The sequence below is a fragment of the Littorina saxatilis genome, linkage group LG5 (assembly GCF_037325665.1).
Source record: "Littorina saxatilis isolate snail1 linkage group LG5, US_GU_Lsax_2.0, whole genome shotgun sequence".
Lineage (NCBI taxonomy): Eukaryota > Metazoa > Mollusca > Gastropoda > Littorinimorpha > Littorinidae > Littorina > Littorina saxatilis.
The window spans coordinates 55,843,064-55,866,469 of record NC_090249.1 but is presented as its reverse complement, the minus strand read 5'-3'; the positions used below and the strand labels follow the sequence as shown (position 1 = coordinate 55,866,469).

The 23,406-nt window shown below is 40.2% G+C and overlaps 2 protein-coding genes across 3 annotated transcripts in view; one reads left to right on the top strand and one right to left on the bottom strand.

Annotated features, from left to right (window-relative positions):
- The window catches only part of LOC138967474 (mutS protein homolog 5-like), a 35,402-nt gene extending 17,697 nt beyond the window's left edge, over positions 1–17,705 (bottom strand). The window contains exons 1-11 of one of the 2 annotated variants that reach the window (XM_070340027.1): positions 17,614–17,705; positions 16,112–16,318; positions 11,961–12,084; positions 10,633–10,713; positions 8,823–8,903; positions 7,742–7,863; positions 5,121–5,230; positions 2,828–2,863; positions 2,090–2,178; positions 1,674–1,719; positions 626–764 (exon numbers count right to left, since the gene is read on the bottom strand). In XM_070340027.1, the coding sequence (XP_070196128.1) occupies positions 626–764; positions 1,674–1,719; positions 2,090–2,178; positions 2,828–2,863; positions 5,121–5,230; positions 7,742–7,863; positions 8,823–8,903; positions 10,633–10,713; positions 11,961–12,084; positions 16,112–16,309 (1,026 nt within the window). In that variant the 5' untranslated portion in view covers positions 16,310–16,318; positions 17,614–17,705. Of the gene's footprint in view, positions 1–625; positions 765–1,673; positions 1,720–2,089; positions 2,179–2,827; positions 2,864–5,120; positions 5,231–7,741; positions 7,864–8,822; positions 8,904–10,632; positions 10,714–11,960; positions 12,085–16,111; positions 16,319–17,596 lie in introns of both variants that reach the window. The other variant, XM_070340026.1, reaches the window with a different exon arrangement.
- A 182-nt stretch (positions 17,706–17,887) lies between these two features.
- On the top strand, positions 17,888–19,577 carry LOC138967475 (transcription factor Jun-like). The gene has a single exon (XM_070340028.1). It carries the CDS (start codon positions 18,085–18,087, stop codon positions 19,030–19,032), a length of 948 nt encoding a protein of 315 aa, XP_070196129.1. The 5' UTR covers positions 17,888–18,084; the 3' UTR covers positions 19,033–19,577.
- Positions 19,578–23,406: the final 3,829 nt, after the last annotated feature.

The window sequence follows — 23,406 nt, the reverse complement described above, 5'->3', positions numbered from 1 at the left end:
TACATATTTTGTCTGTCAACCCTTAGACAAGATGAAATCCACGAAATGACACATCTAAACATAACACCTTTACAACCGACAGTTTTGCAGACAATGAATACCTTCCTGCAGAGTGACTGCGTGACCCATTCTGATTACCTCCCTTACCTCACCAGCAAAATGTGTTAAGCCGACTGCTTTTGAAAAGATAATGATAAAACAAATGACGAACGTGAGGCTAAATACCAGAAAGGATGCATAGAGCTTGGTGCAAGAGGCTTGAGATTCGTTTTCACAGAGCACAGTTACCCCGAGTATAAAAGTGTTACTAAACCAACTACAGCGGTACATGTGGTGAAACAACATTATGCTGAGAGTGTCCTTGTATATTGCAAGCAGGCATATTTTGGACAAAATACAGTAGAACCCCATTTGACGACCTCCAAAAGGAGGGAGTCTTAAAATGGGGGTAAATGTATAGAGGTTATGAACAGAAAGTCTGAGAAAACAGGGTCTTAAAAGGGAGGGAGTCTTATATTGAGGGGTTCCACTGTCATCAAAAAGGGACCACAGCAGGTGTCTTTGATTGGCAGAATGATGTCCTCTCATCACAAAATTGATCCGCACAAATAAAAGATGTACTTACTCCCACGTTCTTGACGTGTTTGAGGTTGGACTGCAGGGAGCTGAGCACCTCTATGTTCCTCGGCTGTGTCAGAAAACTAATGGCATCAAGTCGCTGCTTCAGCATTGACAGGTTTTTCAGTGGCCGCACAAACCAGAGTCTACAAAACATGATGTCCAGCAAAGCAGCAACATTAATGTTTATCATTACTAGTAAACTTCAGTGCCAAGAAAATTTATTTTCATGCTAATGCTGAGTGTATGCACATAAATTGTCTTGGTGAATAAAATGGATCAAGGAACAAGCAAAATATGAACAAACAAACAAACAAGAGAAAAACTGCAGCAATTGCTTTTCAGATAATGATGTAGTAGTTGCTTTTTTTTTTTTAAACCTTGAATTTTAATGTGAAAACTTTTCAGCAGTCCTCTGATTAGTTACATATATGCAACTAGATGAATACCCGCTTCGCCGGGTACGGCTTTGCCGGGAAGAAGTAGAGCCGAATACCCGGCTTCGCCAGAGACCCGGCTTTGCCGGCGCACCCTACGAAGGAAGGGAGATAAACGCGCAAAACACTGGAGAAGATAAGGAAGAGTTATTGGGAATGGATGTACAGAAAAACCAAAATCGGTTCAGCGCTGCGCGCTGAGAGCACGCACGTGTTCAAAATTTTCCACGATTGTGTCCGGGGTCTACCTGAATATGCCCACCAAATTTGAAGCAGATCCATCGAGAACTTTGGCCGTGAATCGTGAACACACAGACACACACAAGCCGTATATAGATATAGATTCAGGACAAAACATGAGCAGTGTCCCTTGCATGGTAAAGGCAAGGTAGTTTCACTTATTGCTGAGAAACTATAACTGAGCTGAATATCACTTGGTTGATTTTTTGTTTGAATGTAGAGAAACTGCAGAGGCTGTTGTGCAGTTGAATAAAGTGGCTGTTGTGCAGTTGAATAAAGTGGCTGTTGTGCAGTTGAATAAAGTGGCTGTTGTGCAGTTGAATAAAGTGGCTGTTGTGCAGTTGAATAAAGTGGCTGTTGTGCAGTTGAATAAAGTACCTCAGCTGTTTGCTGCCAATCTGTGACTTGCATCGGTTCAGTATTCCTAAGAAAGAAAAAGGAAAGCATGTGAATTATAAGCTGATGCAATGTAATATCAAAATTGTGTATTTTTAAAATCAAGAAAATAAAAGTGCCAATCAAAGTATAAATGATTGATTGTATTGGAAGTGGTACAGAAAAACATGCATGCATACAAAAAATGAACGCACAGGAACAGAAACACATACATCTGTTTTCTTGTATCCAAGTTTCAATCTTTCATAGAATATTTATTTTAATTATTTTTATTTTTATCATAAATGTGCATGTCTTTTTTCCATTTTTCATTCTTTGTTGTTTGTTCTTGGGTTTTTTTTTCCTTTTTTTTTCTTGGGGGGGGGGGGGGGGGGGGCAAAAAAACCACGAAAACATACCAAACAAACTCAGACCCTCCTTTGAACTGCTGGAGGTTCCAACCTTGTACACAGACGGGTGAGCTTCCTTGTGAAAAATCTGCAGAGCGCTGCACAGACATACACAATCAACATTCAGAATTGGCTTAACCTCTTTCCCTCCAGGGTGAAAATGAATGTAGAGATTGGGGAAAATACTTGTGGTGAGAGAGCAGCATACCCTTTTCTAATAATCAATACACACATAAACACACACTGACACAAACATTTTGTATAGTAAGATTTGAGTTAAAAAACAAAGGATTACTGTACTCACCGATACAAAGACGACACAAGACGATTACGAATTTTCGCTTCTGGAAGCTTCATCAGGAAAAGAACACAAAAGACAACAAAAAGCAGACGCAACACGGAACGAACAGGGTTTCCCTCCATTTTCTTTCAAACCCTGTTCGTTCCGTGTTGCGTCTGCTTTTTGTTGTCTTTTGTGTTCTTTTGCTGATGAAGCTTCCAGAAGCGAAAATTCGTAATCGTCTTGTGTCGTCTTTGTATCGGTGAGTAACTTTGTTCATCTTACCACAGTCACTTCGTTGTTTAGATTTAGTAAGATTTGATGAAAAATGTGTCTTGCTGCTGGGAGAGCAGCCAATTAAACTTTTAGTTTAGCATACCCTTTTAAATAATCTATGCACCTGTGTACATACATTGTCACAAAGATTTTGTTAGAGTAAGATTTGATGAAAAATGTGTCTTGCTTACCTGTAAGTGGAATCGTCAATGATCATCTGATCCTCCCTGTTAAACAAATTAAACCAGAAAAGTGTTATGACTTGCAGGCTTTTCACAAACAGTCATGCATTCATTCTTACTACAAAAAAAGCCTGTGAGATGTGTATAATCCCTACTGCATAATTCAGCTGAGTTTCGTTGTTTTACGAGTGAGAGCAGAGAATCCTATAACATAATTCGTAAAACCACCAATTGACAAATGATTTCTTGGTTCATATAGGTTCCAATTATTGCAGAGATGCTGCCTAATGCTATGAACAAGTTGAACTCTTAAAGTTTTGTGCTCCCTATGCAGTAAATGTGTGGAGAAAAGCGACTACAGGAATAATTTGTCTTTTCTCCATATGCAATTTTCTTCTTAAAGTTTATAGAGTGAAGAAGAAGAGAAGGCGTAGAGAGCAGAATATATTATAAGTCGGATTTGTTCTTTCCCTTAGTGAAAGGTTTGGAAATAGGTTTTCTTCCAGTCCTTTCTCGTTGTTCTCCCGCGGTAGAATTTAATTGGCTCTGACACGATGGCGCCGAACTGACTGGATTTAGGTTATGGAGGACGGAGGGGCCAGTCTGTGAACCCCTTTCCCCCCTCTCCCCATGTAACCTTTCTGTATTGTCTGTTTAACCCCTCGGTCACCTCTCGTGTCGCTAACCCCCTACGCCTTTGTTTGTGTGCGAGGGCAGTCAGCGAGGGCATTGTCTTTTCTACATCCATCTCTCGCCTCCCTCCTCCCTAATCCCCTTTTCCTTTATGATCTGATTCTTTACTTCTATGTTGCTGTGCTTTTGTTAATAATACTTGTTACACACAGACGAACACACACACACACACACACACACACTCTCTCTCTCTCTCTCTCTCTCTCTCTCTCTCTCTCTCTCTCTCTCTCTCTCTCTCTCTTTTCTGTAGCTTTTCTATCAATCTTTCTTTTACCCATGTATTCGATATAAATATGTATTCTGTATTCATTTGTTTAGTAGAATGTAGATTTTATGTTTATCATCTACATACGAGAAGCCTGTTGAATATACACTGTGTTTGATTGTAGTTAACTTGTAACTGCATACGTTTTTTTGGTGTGACATGACTATTTTGCAAGGTAATAGTCAGAGGTTTTGCACTTTGTTCGCAGTGTTGATCACCTATGAGTGTTTGGTATCAAATGATGCGTTGTAGAATTTGCATTTTATTGATGTATTTCCTTATAGCGTTTTTGATGTAGTTTTCTTAGTGCAGGAGTTTGTGTGTAGTTTTGAGGGATTTTAACTGTAGTTTTTAAGGAGGTTGACAGCAGCCTCGAAACTCTCCCCCTCCCTCCCCATATTGTTCTGTGGTCCCAGAACGACGTTTTCATTGGTTCCTTAGCTGTGACGTCAGGGACAGTCATGGAAGGTATATAAGCTGTTAGTTTTTGAGGTTCGGGGGAGTCTGAGCAACCAACCTGACTAAGTGTCTAAATGGTATACCAGGCTTCCCACTTAGAGTTACAGCAGTACGTCTGAGGAAACGGTTGTGGGCGGGTCCCAACCTTAGTACCGAACGGTTGTGCCGGGCGGGTCCCAATCTAGTATTGAAGTATTTGTTGTCAACTCTAAGTTGTCCTCTGGAGTCGGAGCAACCAACCTGACTAAGTGTCTAAATGGTATACCAGATTCCGCCCTGTGGACTGAACTAACAGGGATAAAAGAAAACGTTCCGCAGTCCCAGGTTACCACACGGTGAGTAAAGTGGCGTCGCTTTGCTCTTTTACTTTATTTTTGTTCAGGCCCCGAACCCCTGCCCAAATTTTCAGCCATTTAAGGACTTAGAATATTTTTTCAGTAGCGTATTGTGCTAAGGGTACCTACGGGTCATGCCCACATTTTCAGCCATTTTAGGACTTAGAATATTTTTTTAAGTAGTAGGAAAATTACAGGAATAGAGTGAACCAATGTACAGATATACTTTCTGAAAAGAACCTACGCCTTGTATTGAGTTGTTTTCATGATTTGTTTTGTTTCAATACAATTTGGAACTTCACCTGCCTCTTCTTGAGTTTATATTCTGTGTGTCTGTTCGTCCTGTCGTGTGATTGCCATCCTGACAAATGACTTTCAAGCACGTATAACATCTAAGACACAGACACAGACAGTTAGAGTTAATGTGAAGCTCGTCTCACTTTCAGCTTTACAATTGGTGTCAGAAATGTGAAGCAAAGACCGCTCGGCTTTACAAATGAATGCAACCAAATTACGGTGCTGTACATAATTAAGGAAGCTTTTTGCTTACACAGTGAAAGTACGGAATCCTAAAACAGGCACTCTGACAGAAGACTCCTCAAGTTCTACACCGACTCTGGCTTGGTCCAAGTACTTCAGCAGACCCCCGATAGCTTTTATCTGAAACAACCAAATAAAAATACAATATTGAAATATGTCGCAACATATTGTCAAAACATAACATCATGTTACATATGTGGCTGGAATATTTATTTGACTCAGTTGGTAGAGCACTGGACTTGTGATCGGAAGGTCGCAGGATCGAATTCGGGCCGGGACGGACACGGGTCAACTTTATGTGCAGACCCAGAGATGGAAGCCATGTCCCACCCCCGTGTCATCACAATGGCACGTAAAAGACCTTGGTCATTCTGCCATAAGTGCAGGTGGCTGAATACACCTAAACACGCAGACACCTGGGTAGCGCGACTCCGTTGCTGCTAGCTTTCCACTGGGAGAAAGCAACCCAAATTTCCCAGCAATGGGACAATAAAGTAATGAAAATGAAAAAAAAATAAAATGAGGTCTCCCCAAAGTGTGCGTCCCTGCGTTCTATACGCATTAAAAGCCAAAATCACGTACTAGAAATTCATGGAAGAGGTCCCGGTACACACTAAACCTAAAAAGAGTGAGTCCTGGGACGCACTAAATTTCCATTATCGTGTGTACTGTAGGTACTGTTTTTAGAATGTAGTCGCCAGCTAAGTCTAGTGCAAGCACCAATGAAAATTTCAAGTGGGAACGATATGAGAAAGGAGGCTGAAGCTGATGCACAAGTATCAGTGCCCGGCTAAGGTTATGACATAAAAAGCACTGCTTGCTAGTTGTTAGCGCAAGGGCATGACAGGCGACTTCATTTGTGAACGAATACAATGCCACACATTCACCGAAGCAATGGGGAAAAAATGACACCTCTACTGACCTGAAGAGTGAGACGTTTTCAGACATAATGGATGAGGACTTTCAGTTGGCTAAAGTTTAAAGACGAAAAATTTTATTGAAGTATCTTTACCAATGGTATATAGAAAGGAACGAACCGATATCACGAAAGTGCTTTCGTAAAGGGCTTGAAAAACTTTTAAAGGTCAGCGCTGGATCGAGGTGAGAGGTCCAGAGATCATCTATCGACAAGAAATGTGCTGAGTGATGAACCTGTCAAACAGCAACGTGAAGGTAAGCTTCCACACTTTCGTGTAGTACATTTAATTTCTGCCGAGTCTTTTTTCTTTTGGGTGCTGCCTTCCCAGCAAACTCTGACAGTGATAATGGGTGATTGCACAATGAGGCCGAGTCTCATTATGTTCAGAAGCTTTAGACTAGCTTCAGACATCAGTACCAAGTAAAGGTCAAGCCTCACAGACTGCACCAGTTAAACTTTCTCAATATTTCTATTCTCGACTGGTTAATCTCAGCCATGAAAATAGATCTGAAAAGTTGTAACTTACTTAAAGTTACACACACACACACACTAAAGAAAAAAGACACATATTCTTGACCACAATTTGTTGCATATACACAAGGAGGTTTAGGGCCCCTGGACTCGTGGGAACCTCTAAAACCTCCACTTAGGGGGTCCATGGACCCTTTAAAAAATAAAAGTGGGCGTCCCAGGAGCCTCCAAGTCTAAGATCAAGTGGTTTCCATGGGAAGCCTTGCTGTTTTTCAAATCCGGTGAGCTAATAACAAATGTTGTCATCTACAACCACAAACTAAACAGCTTTTTGGAGCTTCTGCTTGAAGCACTTAGATCAATCTCAATTTGATGCAAACGTCCCTGTATCCTTAGCATCAAAACACGAATTTCCTGTAGGAACTTCAATATCCTTCCTACAGGCTTTATTGGCAGGGATGTTACTTCAAACTTGCTTGTATGGCACAAATGTCCGAGATCAGCGCTAAACAGTACATGTACAACATTTGTCAAATTTCAGCATATCTATACATGGCATGTTATTTGCCATTGGTATTTGTTACAACCCATTTTTTATATGGGAATTTATAGTAATTTTACATTGGCAGGGTTTCATGTAGACAGTCAATCAAACGTGGAAACTTATTTCAAATTATCTAAACATTTTCCGTCATTTCTGCACAATTGCTGAACTTCTTCATGGTGGTGGAAAAATGAGCCAAGGACTGCTTAAAACTTCTGAAAATAGCCACAACTTTTCAGGCCATTTCGGCAAATTTGACAAAGAAAATACATTCTAGCAACATCCGTGTACAAACCTGGGAACCCCTGTTTTGCACTTGGAGTATTCTCAAACAAACTTGCTGTATTTTCAGAAAAATGAGCGTACGTACTCCACACAGCATTTGAACATCCATGATTCAAACATGCTTCACTGACACGCGTCTGTCGCACCGTTCATTAAGTTTACCAATAACACATGCTTCTTTCAATGTTTACTAACAAAGACTGTAATCATGTGTCAAAATACTGGATCGGCTTCGGGATGCGCTTGTGAAAAAGAGTAGTCTGATAATTTTTCTCGTCGTATTATTTTTCCACAGACCGTACTGATCGTATTCTAGACAATCATGCGTACAAAATACGGCAAAATCGTATGGGTTCCCAGGTCTGCGTGTACTAGCGACTGCGATCCCGGGATGACTGTGGTCGATCCTCACCACACAAAAGCTGTCCATGGGTAGCACAGAATTGAAGTACAGAACGCGTTCAGTCTCGGTGCTGTGGCTTGGCAGAGCTGGCACTGACAGGGACAAGATACGTCGTTTGCTGGCCTCCAGTGCTGCAAGCAAGCAATGTACCGTACTTTCCGGGTCATAAGGCGCGACTTTTTTCCTCGAGTTCGACCCCTGCGTCTTGTATAACGAAGCGCCTAATCCGTGTATGAAATACGAAAAAAATCAAAGAGACCGCTTGAGTACCAGTCAAACAACTTGTGATAATGCATGTTTCAGCTACTAGGTACTGCCCTGCCTTTGATCTGGCCGCACACACAGATTTCCACTCTGTTAAACTCGGTCACTGACCCCGATGCAGGAAGTGTTTCCTCTCTCAGATATGACAGGGGAACCACCTCTCATGGCAAAAACTGGGTCATTTTGGTGCGCCCTATCGGCCCCCTGCGTCCAATGGGTGACTGGATTACAATTTTTTTTAAAAAGAAGGGGGTGCGTCTTAGATAACGAAGCGCCTTGTCACCCGGAAAGTACGGTACATCAAAAGTTAAACAATGGACAATGATGACTTGCTAGAACGGATGTACATGAAAATGAAAAGTGAACAAATTTGCTCTAAATATCTTCTTGTCAATTGGAGAAGTGCATACCTTCATTGTTTTAAGTTAGAAGGGATGTACTTGAACATGATAAGTGAACAAATTTGCTCTAAATATCTTCTTGTCAATTGGAGAAGTGCAAACCTTATTTGTTTTAAATTCTCCTTAAATCTTAGACTACTGGTTGAATATTCAACACACTAACCACTGTCCTCCACCCCTCCTACTACTGAAAAAACTCCATATTTTAACAAGATTAAGAAAACTGCGCCTAGCCAGCAAGAAAAGGGAGACAGAAAAACGACAAAAGGAAATGTGCAAAAAGTAAAAAATGTCACCACAGGCCATGCACATGAAATCCCTTCAGATCCATACAAAAGGCGACCCAAGTAGTTGCTGGAGGAAAACACACAGAAAAATTAGCACTCAGTCAGCTGACTGATCACAGAAGGACACTGCAAACTGACCAAAATCGGTGCTAGGTAAGAACACCAGTTTGTTTTCCCCATCTTGTTCACTGGCCGAGTCCACGGCCTCACTCTCCTCCGCTGCAACAACACAAAATGTACAGCTGTAAAATTCACAAAATGTACAGCTGTAAAATTCACAAAATGTACAGCTGTAAAATTCACAAAATGTACAGCTGTAAAATTCACAAAATGTACAGCTGTAAAATTCACAAAATGTACAGCTGTAAACTTCACAAAATGTACAGCTCTAAAATTCACAAAATGTACAGCTGTAAAATTCACAAAAAGACACAATCAAATGTATACATTACATTGGAACCCCCCTTTTAACTCTTTGTCTCCCAGGTGCGGATATATCCGTACCCACTCATATGGCTCTATCTGACCAGGTACGGATATATCCGCTCAGACTGTTAGCTTCAGTCGCTTCCTGTAACGTCCATCTAACGCCTGCATTCCAGCGTTTGATACACAGTTACTACACAGTTACCACAATTCTGAGTGACCTGCTGCAGCACAGCTGGTCTCGAATAAAAAAAACTTGGTCAACATAGGTGGGGTAGAAAGACTGTTAAGACCCCCGATTTAAAACTTTCTTTTGCAAAATTTTCTGTGGATAACCTCTTTAAATGTTACCCCTTTTTTAAGACTCCCTCCTTTTTAAGACCAGATTTTCTCAGATTTGTTGAGGTCTTAAAAGGGGGGTTCCACTGTACAGTGACATTTCTTTTCAGAATCTCAGATTAAGGGTTTTCTCTTTGAGAAGATCTTGTTTTCTATCATTTTCTTTCCAACCAGCTTTGAAATCTTAACTCCATTCTAAATCAGAAATCTTTTGAGATTTGTGTTCCTTTTTATTCAGATGTTCAAAAGTAAGGTACAACAAGTTGCGTAAGGCGAAATTACTACATTTAGTCAAGCTGTGGAACTCACAGAATGAAACTAAACGCACTGCATTTTTTCACAATGACCGTAGTCCGCCGCTTGTGCATAACGGAGTGAAACTGACGAGCCTGTTCAGCGCGGTAGTGGTTTCGCTGTGCTGCATAGCACGCTTTTCTGTACCTCTCTTCGTTTTAACTTTCTGAGCGTGTTTTTAATCCAAACATATCATATCTATATGTTTTTGGAATCAGGAACCGACAAGGAATAAGATGAAATTGTTTTTAAATCGATTTCGGAAATTTAATTTTGATCATAATTTTTATATTTTTAATTTTCAGAGCTTGTTTTTAATCCAAATATAACATATTTATATGTTTTTGGAATCAGGAAATGATGTAGAATAAGATGAACGTAAATTTGGATCCTTTTATATAAAAAAATATGTTATTACAATTTTCAGATTTTTAATGGCCAAAGTCATTAATTAATTTTTAAGCCACCAAGCTGAAATGCAATACCGAAAGTTCGGCCTTCGTCAAAGATTGCTTTACAAAAATTTCAATCAATTTGATTGAAAAATGAGGGTGGGACAGTGCCGCCTCAACTTTTACAAAAAGCCGGATATGACGTCATCAAAAGTATTTATCGAAAAAAAGAAAAAAACGTCCGGGGATATCATTCCCAGGAACTCTCATGTCAAATTTCATACAGATCGGTCCAGTAGTTTGGTCTGAATCGCTCTACACACACACAGACACGCACAGACACACACACACACACACACACAGACACCACGACCCTGGTCTCGATTCCCCTTCTATGGTAAAACATTTAGTCAAAACTTGACTAAATGTAAAAACAGAGAGACCACTGAACAGATTCAGAATTTTAAAATCATGGACATTCGTTGAATTAAACTCACGTGTTTGTTTCAAGATCTTCAGGAGACGTTCATCTTGTTTGGAACTCAAAATGATTGCTGAAGGCTCAATCTCCTTCAAAACTGAAAGAAAAAGTTCTTTACATCAACATTCAGTATTAAATGTTGCAGTTTGGGCCCTTAAAGCCAAATCACTACCATTATTACTAATTGACGGATTCTTGAAAAAGGACCAGAGGAACCAATTCTGTTCTTTCCAGCAAGATTTGTCTTGTATGTTCTCCTTTTACATCAAAAACATCCAATGTATAAGATGACTGCCAGAACATGTCGTGACCCTATGAATAGCTGTGGAAGACTCCCCCAGCCTCTCCTCCAACATCAGCAAAATGTATAAGATCACTGCAAGAACATGTCGTGACCCTATGAATAGCTGTGGAAGACTCCCCCAGCCTCTCCTCCAACCTTAGCAAAATGTTAAATGAATTGATATACTTAGCTGGCAATACTCAATACAGCCAAGTTTAATACATTGTAGTGTGGAGTGTACGATAGGTACAGCGGTACCTGCGAGGAAAGGACACCTTAAGGACCAGTCAAGATTGTCCCTACATTGCATGACAGGCGTATCTTGGTTAAGATATTACTTTAATTTTATTACACAAAGGGACAACAGAAGGTGTCCTTTGAAGAGAGATGTCCTCCCATCACAGGGGCTAACATCTCAGGTAGCACTGTATATGAATAGAGTCCCTAAACTAACTTTTGATGTGTGTTACCTTGCCAGTTTTGATGTCAGACTGTGACTAATTCTGAAGATGAAGTACAGTGGAACCCCCCGTTTAAGACCCCCCAAATTAAGATTTAAGACCCCCCAATTTAAGACTCCCTCCCTTTTAAGACCTTGTTTTATATCATTTTCATTTTCATTTTCATTACTTTATTGTCCCATCGCTGGGAAATTCGGGTCGCTTCCTCCCAGTGGAAAGCTAGCAGCAACGGCGTCGCGCTACCCAGGTGTCTGCGTGTTTAGGTGTATTCAACCACCTGCACTTATGGCAGAATGATCAAGGTCTTTTACGTGCCATTGTGATGACACGGGGGTGGGACATGGCTTCCGTCTCTGGGTCTGCACATAAAGTTGACCCGTGTCCGTCCCGGCCCGAATTCGAACCTGCGACCTTCCGATCACAAGTCCAGTGCTCTACCAACTGAGCTACCGGGCCCCCAGACTTTCTGTTCATAGCCTCTGTAAATTTACCCCTATTCCAAGACCCCCTCCTTTTTAAGGCCTGATTTTCTCAGATTTTTGGAGGTCTTAAAAGGGGGATTCCACTGTACAAATATTTTTGTATGCAAAAAGGCCATACTCTGTTGAAGGAGGACAAAGTCGCCCAGTTCGGGCTGGTCAGGCATGAAACACACTTGGGGAGTATCCAGATCATAGTAGGCCACGCCCAACTTGCCCCCATGCCACACCAAACTCAGCAGCACCTGATTGATAAAAAAAGGTTCTTTATAACCAATCACACAAGCATGTCCTCTGATACATATGACTGTACATTATGCCTACTATTGAGCAGTTTTCATAAAAACTGTACTGATATGAAATAGAACACTTGCTAAAAACATAACAGTACTTGCTTTTATATTGTCATGTGATTTATTCAGTGTTATAAATGTTATTTAAAAATATTTTTCATGTATGTGTGTGCCTGTGTTTCTATCTGACAATGTGTGCCTGTCTGTCTGTGTGGGTGTACATAAATGCTTGTCGTTTTTCTAAAAGTGTTTCTTGTTTCTGGCAGTTTTTCATGATCGTTAATTACAAAATATTTTAAGAGGGCCAATGTTTTAATGATAGGATCCTGGTTCGTACATAACAAACACAGAACGGAAACAATTCTAAAGCAGCCCACAGAGAATAAACTATTTTTCTAAAAGGAAAACAGATAAAAAAAATTCTGCTTTCAATGTCTTACTTCTAAAACATCCATCATAATGTTTCAACTTTATGTAATGAAACAGGGTGTGAAGCTCTTTAATGCAGTGTTTACAGTAAATCCAGCATCCTAAAAGGAACCCAGCCAATCTGACAAGCAAAAGGAAAATAGTCAAACGGCTCAGCCACCATCAATAATGAAATAGATCAAATGACATCAGCATGATCTGCAAGCATCTCTCACATGACTGACGAAAAGGAAATCCTTCTTTCCTTTACCAGTACACGCTTCCTGTTGATACTTCTAGGATACGAGGAGGTCAAGTGGGCTAGCTGCACTCACAGTGAAGACTGGCTCTGGTTCACTTCCCTAGCTTTCTCCTGTGTTGCGACTCTCAGTTATAAATCAGTATTATAGCCAATCCTCTCAGTTATAAATCAGTATTATAGCCAATCCTCTCAGTTATAAATCAGTATTATAGCAAATCCTCTCAGTTATAAATCAGTATTATAGCCAATCCTCTCAGTTATAAATCAGTATTATAGCCAATCCTCTCAGTTATAAATCAGTATTATAGCCAATCCTCTCAGTTATAAATCAGTATTATAGCGAATCCTCTCAGTTATAAATCAGTATTATAGCAAATCCTCTCAGTTATAAATCAGTATTATAGCCAATCCTCTCAGTTATAAATCAGTATTATAGCAAATCCTCTCAGTTATAAATCAGTATTATAGCAAACCCTCTCAGTTATAAATCAGTATTATAGCCAATCCTCTCAGTTATAAATCAGTATTATAGCAAACCCTCTCAGTTATAAATCAGTATTATAGCCAATCCTCTCAGTCATAAATCAGTATTATAGCGAATCCTCTCAGTTATAAATCAGTATTATAGAGAATCCTCTCAGTTATAAATCAGTATTATAGAGAATCCTCTCAGTTATAAATCAGTATTATAGAGAATCCTCTCAGTTATAAATCAGTATTATAGCGAATCCTCTCAGTTATAAATCAGTATTATAGAGAATCCTCTCAGTTAGAAATCAGTATTATAGCCAATCCTCTCAGTCATAAATCAGTATTATAGCGAATCCTCTCAGTTATAAATCAGTATTATAGCGAATCCTCTCAGTTATAACTCAGTATTATAGCCAATCCTCTACTTTAGGACCTTCAAACATCGGAGAGAAAAACTCGGTCTGTAAAACTTAAAAAGAGAGCGAGTCTTAAAATTCAGGTAACTTTACTTACACTATGAAGGGAAAGCCTATGAAAATGAGGGTTTAAACTTTAATATAGACAAAGTCTTAAAACAGAGGTTTCACTGTATCTTCTTCTTCTTCTTCTTCTTCTTCTTCTTCTTCTTCGTGCATGGGCTTAGACTCCCACGTTCACTCATGTTTTTAGCATGAGTGGATTTTTACGTGTATGACCGTTTTTACCCCACCACTCAGGCAGCATACGCCGATTTCGGGGGAGGCATGCTGGGTATTTTCGTGTTTCTTTAACCCACCGAACTCTGACATGGATTACAGGATCTTTTCCGTGCACACTTGGTCTTGTGCTTGCGTGTACACACGAAGGGGGTTAAGTCCCTATAGCAGGTCTGCACATAAGTTGACCTGGGAGATCGGAAAAATCGCCACTCTTAACCCACCAGGCGGCAGCGACCGGGATTCGAACTCCCGATCTCCCAATTAGGAGGCCGATGTCTTACCACCACGCCACTGCGCCCGTCTGTTTCACTGTATCAAAAACTGTTCTTTAATTCCTTACTGTTGGAAATCCCAACTCAGCGAACGACAAGAAGAAGAAGAAATCCCAACTAATGACCACAATAATTTATGAAAGCAAAACATTTTTAAAAGTACATATGAATATGTAACAACGACATTTTCTTCATTTCAAGATCCCATCTATCAAATGTTCTGCACCTAAAAATCACATTTTCAACGGAATACAACTGTGACTAAGAGGTTGCTCTTAGAAATATGAGTCACTGTTATTTACTGTATAAGCTCATTTATTCAAGCACAACATCTTCCAGAAGAGCAAGAAGTTGATACAAATTTCACAATCAGCCTTGCACAGAGATGAGTTTAAAACATTTGATAATGTTACCATTGTTTGACTATTTAAATCATAAATAAATGTGTTTCTTTATGTTCCAAGCTAATACTTGAAAACCGGCTGTACAGATACCCAAATGTTCAAAGCAAGCCTTAAAATGAGGAAACAACTTTCAATTTAATCTCAACCTTTTCAATCTCAGTTGGTTTTTTTATCAGTTTCCCATTACAAACCTTCCAACACAATGTGATTTCAATCTGGGTTATTCACAAGGTTGTCATGCAAACTCAGTACAAACCACTTGGCATGGCCATTGTTCAACTCAATATATATCATTGATGTAGTCAAATGGTCTACTAAATCAACCAGGCAGACAACGTGTATACTAGTACTACCAACTGTCACATGTATATCTTTAACTTTCTTTCATAAAACATATGGCAACATCTGACATGATCTGTAGAGGAAATGTGCCTTTCCCAATTGTGACCCTCCACCAGGAAATGAGTCGCATGTCACCTTTTCATGATTTTCATATTTTTACATTTTCCTACAGAGTTTTTTATGCTCTATCCAGTGGTGAAACCCGTTTTAGAAAAGAGCGAAAACTTTTTGAGTTATAAGCCTGTGACTAAGGTGACCCTCACACTGTTACCATACATCCCCCGGACTTATATATTAAGCCTAGCGCAGAGCAGAGCGAGGTGACATGCGACTCATTCCGTGGTGGAGGGTCACAATTTTGCTTCAAACAAAAAAGTTCAGACAACTTTCCGCTTAGAGTTTGCTTGTCCGAGTTCTGAATCAGTCAGTGACACATCACAGATCTTGAACTGAGAAGTTCAAACAGCAGTCAGTGTGTTTATTCAATTCTCCATTAGCTGCAGTTACTTTATTTTGTAAAACGTGCATTTTCCTTTTCATGTATTTGCGTTTATCATTTCTGTAGTTGGCAGGTGGTTTTTTATTTGATCATGTTCCTTTTCTTGTGTTTACATGTATATGTATTTATGTTATTCTGTGTGTTAATGTGTGTTGCTTAATATATATCTCTCTCTATATGTATATCTTTCTCTGAAATTACTCTTTGTGTAAAAATAATGAACATACCATCATACCATGATCGAGGTGCTTTTATTCTGTCCTTTTTCTGAGCCAGAAAGTAAAGTTATTTTCTTACCCTAAACAGGCTACTATGGCTTACAAAATAAAACCAATTAGTATTTTTCATAAAATAAGTCTAACTTACTTTAAACTTTGTTTCCTTTTTTCTGTTGTTTTACTTATTTAACTGAGAACAGGAGAATTTATAATATTCAAGAAAATGAATGAATGATATTTGAATTACTTTACTCCGTTCTGTTTATTTACTTTTATACAATTTGTACTCAGTCTTCTTTCTTATTTGTTAAATAAACATAAATAACCTCCTTGCCAAAAAAACCGACACAAAGAAAAATATATCACAATGAATTTACTGTAATCTGAACCCCCCTCCCCTCTTACATCTCGCTGTGCAGAGCTTTGAACGGCACTGCTAGGCACAGCTTGGTGGACTTGAACGTCTTCGCTACACAAACTTCCATCGTCCTCATGGTCAATTGTACTGCTGCCCAACGCTTGACCCCTCCTGTTCAGCTGGGAGGAACTCGATGAAGATCTTTGTGGTTCATGCCGACTGACCGATGAGCTGGTGCTTGCCATTGGTGGTCACTAAAAGAATTCAAAGATATTGATGAAAGATATTGTATGGATAAGGACCAAATACAGTACATAAGGATCTGGCTAGGATTTCGTTTTCTTCAACGAAATTGCCATTAAAGTTGCCACAGTTTCAGACAGTCCTTGTCGTCATCCTTCACACTGGGAAAAAGTTACCCAAATGATAGCAAAGTTTTTAGAGATTTAAAATAAATGTTGCCAACTGACAACGCCAAACCACATCCCTTGGGTATGCATGAAGTGGTGGGGGCGGGGCTAAGGCCGGGAAGAAGTTTAAGAAAAACATAACAAAAAACAAGTCGTCGGTAGTTCTAAATTACTTTTTTTTTAGCCTATGAAGAAACATTTCTGTATTTATTGTGTACATGTACCTACAGCTTTGTCTCTCTTAACATGTGTGTTCTTTTGATATTCCTTTCTTTTTTTTTTGGGGGGGGGGGGGGGAGGGGTCTTTTATATGGGGGCCTGCTAAGAGCTAGTAGGATGAAGGGGAAGAGGGTACTAAAACTGTGCCAGGATTTTGTCATTTACTGATTTAGACTCCATTAAAAATCTGTATTATTTTCAAGGGTGGGGGCTTTGTAAGTTAGTAGACAAATTATTCTAGAATTTCAAGACAAATTTATCTTGTGGTCAATTGGAACTATAATTATCTACTGTCTATAAAAACAACTGGGATTTAATTAAAATATTCAGGTGGTCAGGTATGGTATTAGTAGTAAGCTTTCTGTAACACACTGACCATCCAGTGGTGATATTAACACTAAATACGTACTTTCTGAAAACAATCAACCATTTCAACTAACTATTAGCAGTAGCACAAACGAGCTCCTAAATAATCAATACGTTTTCGTGTGCCTGTTTGTACACGTTCTACTTTTTCAGCACGCGAGTATGACTCATCGACCAGTTGTGAGGAAAGAGGGAATTTCCAAATCCAAACAAAATTGTTGTTGGTCCATTTCATTCTGGTCGTCGGTAATAAGTAACATGTCCTCAATGTAGGCACTAATTGCTTTTTTATGTCTTATGTCCTGTGTATTATGTACGAATGAACTGCAGCACCCCAACAAAAATATGTTTCTTGGGACTTTTTTTAACTTCAGGACCGATCGAGGTCAGATTAGACTACTGCCTCAGCACTACGACTGGGTCATACACTTTTATAAGTTAAAAGCAAGCAAAACAGTTCAGGGCAAGTGGTCATTCGTCAAGCTCCCTAGCTTATACATATTCGTTCGTCCAGAAACAAAACAAAAATCGTAGTACATGTATATGAAATTTACAAAAACACGAAAAAGTATGCCTCTGAAGCATGCTCTGAAGCAGACGACTGCGAGGGCTCCACGGCTCCAAAATTAGTAACACAAAATACATGACGGACTGCACAAAATCGATCCCACAATGCATCTAAAACCGCTACGTCATCTTATCGACCAATCGGGGTTCCCATCAATGTGAGACCACGTGACATATGATGTCATTTTTAGCCAATGAAAGTCTTCGTACATGATGTCATTCTAAAATTAACTACATGACTCACGAGTTAAATACAAGATTTCACACTAGCGGCCTTACTACACGGACGAGAACTCAGGCAAGCAGTTACTCTTGATAAGTGAACGTTGGAACGAATCGCTGTTCGCCACTGCCGGGTTCCCCGTATATTCCACCCTGTGAGTCATCTTACTGACTGGTTCTATCTCAGTGACAACACATAGCCTTCCAAACTGGATCTCCGGGTGCCTTCAGTAAAAATGGAAGCTTCGATGTACGACATTATGAGCGAAGGACCGGACTCCGCTGTCAAGCGGCTCAAACGAAACATGACATTAGACTTCAATGGTGCAGGTTCTAAAGCGAAGAAAACTTCAACCCTGTTGCAGTCGCCAGACTTACACATGTTGAAACTGGCGTCGCCCGAGCTTGAGAAAATGATCATTCAGGCAAACGGGTTGGTGACCACAACTCCCACCCCGACGTCGTTCATCTTTCCCAAGTTCGTTACAGAGGAACAGGAAGCCTACGCTCGGGGCTTCGTCGACGCTTTGGCGCAGCTTCAGTCCGGCCAGCCCGAGTCCGGAGGCTTGCCGGTCACTTCATCTCAAGTGGTGGAAGCGGCCAAAGCGGTCATCTCCAACGCCACCAACGCTCTGGGTCCGTCCTTCCCTCCCAACTCAGTTGTGACCCAGAGCTCCAGCCTGCCCGTGGCCACCAGCCTGCATCAGCTCAACGCCACCACCACTCTGCCCAACGGGGTCGTCCTGTCCACTGCCTCGGCCACCCTCCCCGTGTCTTCGGCCGGTGGGGTGGTGGCCCACTCTAAGGCCTCCCTGCCCTCCCACCTGCAGCACTCTGCCCCCGTGGTGGACATCCGCCTGCCCAAGCTCGAGGAAGAACCTCAGACCGTCCCCTGCCTCAGCTCCTCTCCGCCTCTCTCCCCCATCAACATGGAGTCGCAGGAGAGGATCAAGCTGGAGAGGAAGCGGGCCAGGAATCGTGTCGCTGCCAGGAAGTGTCGCACGCGAAAACTGGAGAGAATATCACGCCTTGAAGATCGTGTCAAAGACTTGAAGGGACAGAACGGTGACTTACTGACCACCGCTACCAGTCTCAGGGAGCAGGTGATGAAACTCAAGCAGCAGATCGTAGAGCACGTCAGCAGCGGGTGTCAAATCATGGTGACACAGAACTTGTCCTTATAGTGCTTGGTGTGTCCTGCTGTGACTTTTTTATTGACACTCACCCCATGGACATAACTCCAATGTGACCTGACACTGGTAAGCTACATCCTGCTGCTTTGTGCATTTTATTAGAACGAGGTGCTTTGTGTTTCCCGTGACATAATATAGTGTTGCTGAGTGGCACGCTCTCTTCCGCAGCTAACGATGTTATGACTGAACTGACTGTATGCTTGTTGAGTGTTCAACAGACTGATCTGTGATCCAGTGGATGTAAATTATATTCTGTGGATTTGCGTATGCAAGACAACGTGGCCAAAGTTGACGTATAAATGTGAACTGATAAGTGATATGATTATGACTGGATGTAGAGTGAACGAGATGATTTATATAATGTTATTCTACATTTATGTTGCATTTGCAAATTGCATTATTTTAATGACAAGGTATTGTTTCATTCCAAATTCTCATTGACTTTTTACGAAGTCGGCATGTGATCATTTAATTCATTCTCCTCACAAAAAAGGATATCATGCATAAGTGAATACAATACCATGTTGCTAAATTGACTCAGATTGCCTTCTGTCTTTTTTATCGTGTTCATGAATGCGTGTGTAACTGTAAGGGTATACATGTGCATGTATGGCTCTGTGTGTGTATGTGTGTGTGAAACAACATGAAAATCTGCAGACAGATTTGATCTTAGAAGTACATGGTGGCAAAACTAATTTTTCAAATTTTAAGACACAGATCAATTCTTCAGCTGCATAGTGCACTGATTTCAAACACTTCACAGCTTTATGCAGGTCGCAGTTGTGAAGGCCAGCTCATCACAGTTCTTGGGGGACATGCATTCATATATATATCATAGTGTTCACTAAATCAGTAAATGTAGTCAAAAGGAAAATTGGCTAAAGCACATAAAACTTTGCTGATGTACTGGTTGATTGAATGGTTTAAATCATTAGGCAAAAAAAAAAGTTGGTTTAGGGTAACCCAACCAACTCTATTTTTTCTTGCCGACCCTAACACTTTTTTGTCATTTCTCAAAAAGTAATTTATTTTCTCCCATTTTGTTGAAGCTTAGTCTGCAGGAAACATTGACACTCTTACTATTAAAACTTTGTAACAACTAATATAACCGTTCAATACAATTCAAGAGCTTGAGACAAAATGGTGTTTGTGATGTTTTCATATTATGATGAGGTCAACTAAAAGCAAAAATTTAGATAAAAAAATAAAAAGCCTACCTACCGACCCTATTGTTTTTGGTCACATTACCCTAAACCAACATTTTTTTTGTGTGGCTTTAGACGAATATGTGGCAAGTGAGACATTTTTAAACTGTGTATGCATCACTGGGAAAACAAGTTTTAAAAAAATATATAACAAAAAAGGCTTTCTGATGTTAGATTACATTTAAAATAGAAGTAGGCAGTGCGATCTTCGTCTTTCTTTTTTTTTTAAACCTTTTTCAGTAAAGAAAACGCACACACACTCCCTCGGTCACCTCTAAAAGCAATCAAATTTATGATAAAAAATTGGATCTTGCACATAATTACACATTCATGCCCCCGGGAACAGTCTGAAAGTGAATAAGCAATTATTTTTCTGGTTTCTGCGCCCACAGTCTGTATTGATCGTGGAGGTGCACTGAAAAAACTGCTTGTCTCATTAGCTTCCATTTTTCACCTTTAATTCATTTTTAAAAAACAATCTATCAAAGAAGGGAAGAGAGTTTTGTTGTTTTAATTTTTCCTCTCTTTTGTCTGACTTATTTATGTGCATTTCAAACATCAAAGCAGACACACACTATGATTAAGAGATTAAAAAAAACGACACACACACAAAAACCAGAAATTGGCTTTTTAATCTAGGCATCAGTGGCCTGATGCATTTTGTGCTTGGGCAAGATCTATCTGCATATATATATACCATAGCCTTCCAAAGAATAGAGGGAAACTGTGGTATTGACATTGAAATGAAAGTTTTCTTACAGTTACATCCACAACTTCTTGCTGAATGCCCAAATCTTAATTAAAAATAAAAATAAAAATGCAGATATTCAACCGTGATCTTCAGATTAACAGTGAACACATACCCTCCTCCCAGAATAAAAACATTACACACGCACACACACACACAAACAGGATAATAAAGAAACCTACTGCAGGTGTGTATTACTACAGTGGCACCCCTCTTTTAAGACCAAAAACAATCTGAGAAAATCAGGTCTTAAAAAAAGGAGGGAGTCTTAAAATATTACAGAGGTTATGAACAGAAAGTCTGAGAAAACAAGGTCTTAAAAAGGAGGGAGTCTTAAAATGGGGGTAATTTTACAGAGGTTATGAACAGAAAGTCTGAGAAAACAAGGTCTTAAAAAGGAGGGAGTCTTAAATTGTGGGGTCTTAAAAGGGGGGTTCCACTGTATAACAAAATCAAATAAGCTTGATTAGACAGGGCCCTGAATACTATGAGTTAAAAGCAGGGGGGGGGGGGGGGACACAGAGACAATATGTAAAGTAAAGGAGTCTGATTCTAGGGCTCAAACTGATCAGAGCTTACAACTTACTGGTTGAACTTGAAGTAGACAGGGCCTTGGGGACTATTGAGTGTGACAAGCACATAAAACTCTACTAAAACTGCTATTCAACAAGCACTACTAAAACCACAATCAAAGCTATTCAACAAGAGGGGCTGGAAAACCCAGTCAGGTCCCTGAGTACACCCAGTGTCTATTTCAGTGTACAGGGCAAACAAATGGCTCTAATTTTGGTGGACCCGAGGAACTCCTTTATGCTTTTTGATCGCTAGAGTGGAACCCCATTGTTAAGACCTTAAGAAAAAGACAAAATCGGATCTGAACAGGAGGGAGTCTTAAATTGGGGGTACATGTATTTTTTTATTTTTTTTTAGAGAATAAAAATCAGTGAGTGAGGCTTCAATCCGGCGGGGGTATTAATTAACAGGTGTTTACGCTGTACCGAACAACCGAGTAAATCACCATCGAAAGGTTTTGAATTCTTTTTATGGGCTATTAATCGGGGACAATCACTAATTATGTTTTCTTACTGCGTTTCTGTTTTGACGATAAACACGCCGATTTTATAGAATTGTGTGTCGGGGTAGACAGGTCTGTACATTTTGGGTGAAGTTAGCTGCCCTAATCACAACTCACAAACAAACCACTTTCTTTTTGACATGTAAAACTCAGTAACTGATCTAATATATATACTCACAACTGACATTTAAACCTTTATCTGTCTAACAACCCCCAACCCCCACCCCACCCCCTCTCCAGAAAACAGCACCCGAAGACAGACAAAGTACTACTCCGCAATGGGGGGGAAACAACAGAACGAGCGAGAAAATGAAATACTGCGCCTTTGCTTCAGTTATTTTTTTCAGTCTCAATCTACTTTATCTAGTCTACAAGTACAATTCAAGTGATTGCACCAAAAGCAAAACAGTGCACTACAACAATCGCACGTTTTTATTTCAAATTCGAATGACTCGATTTGGTTCAAAAAGTCGCTGTTTTGCCTGCGCTTTTTCTAACCGGGTCAGCCACACTCAAATGCGCCGACAAGTCTTGTACACGCAGCACTACACACACTTCTGTGTACCGCATTCCTTTCGGGTGAAGTCATCAAGCTATTTTTAGCCGCAGGGAGATACCCACACGTTGTGATGATGTCACAAAAAGGGGGTGCGGCACATGGCCGATCGCAAGAGCAAGAAAGTCACGCGGCATTTTGGAACACTACACGGAAAAGACTTCAAAATGTTTTTGGTACCACACGGTCGTCAAGAAAAGGGAAAACAAAACTCTTTAAATCAGACTTTCGTTATAAAGCGGATAAGAATATTACTATTCATGTATTAGAGCGATAATCCCACACACTAAGACGTACGCTGGGTTAAAGTTTTCAACTCTCAGCGGCGAACGAGCAGTTTCCGGCGGAGCGGATTAAGGCAATGACTGTTTTTTGGTCGATGTCTGTTCTTAGTCTTCCCTCTGCCCTTCCGTGATTGAAATTTGTCGGTCTCTCTGCGGTCTGTCACCGCCTTAAGATTTCCCAGTCGTGTCAACTTAGTAAACTTCTTACATGTTTGTCAGTGTCACTTAATTTGACCTAGGCGCACCAACTAGAACTCAGTAAGTAGTACTACACAAGAGGGGTGCCAAAACGGCAGTATAAAACAAGAACAACTTCTCTGGGGAGGTTTGATTTTGTTCGTGAAGTAAACTGAAGCGGAGCTTAGGAAAAACGCAGCAAAACACAGAGCTCCGCGAAAAGAAAGGAAACAGATAGAAGGAAGAACGGACTAATAGACACAAAACCTGACAGAAAACTAAATAGAGAAAAGGAGAGTCTGGAGAGGTTTGTATTTGGA

What these genes read in the sequence shown, in the direction of transcription:
- LOC138967475 (XM_070340028.1), top strand. Translation starts at nt 18,085, where the DNA reads ATGGAAGCTTCGATGTACGACATTATGAGCGAAGGACCGGACTCCGCT.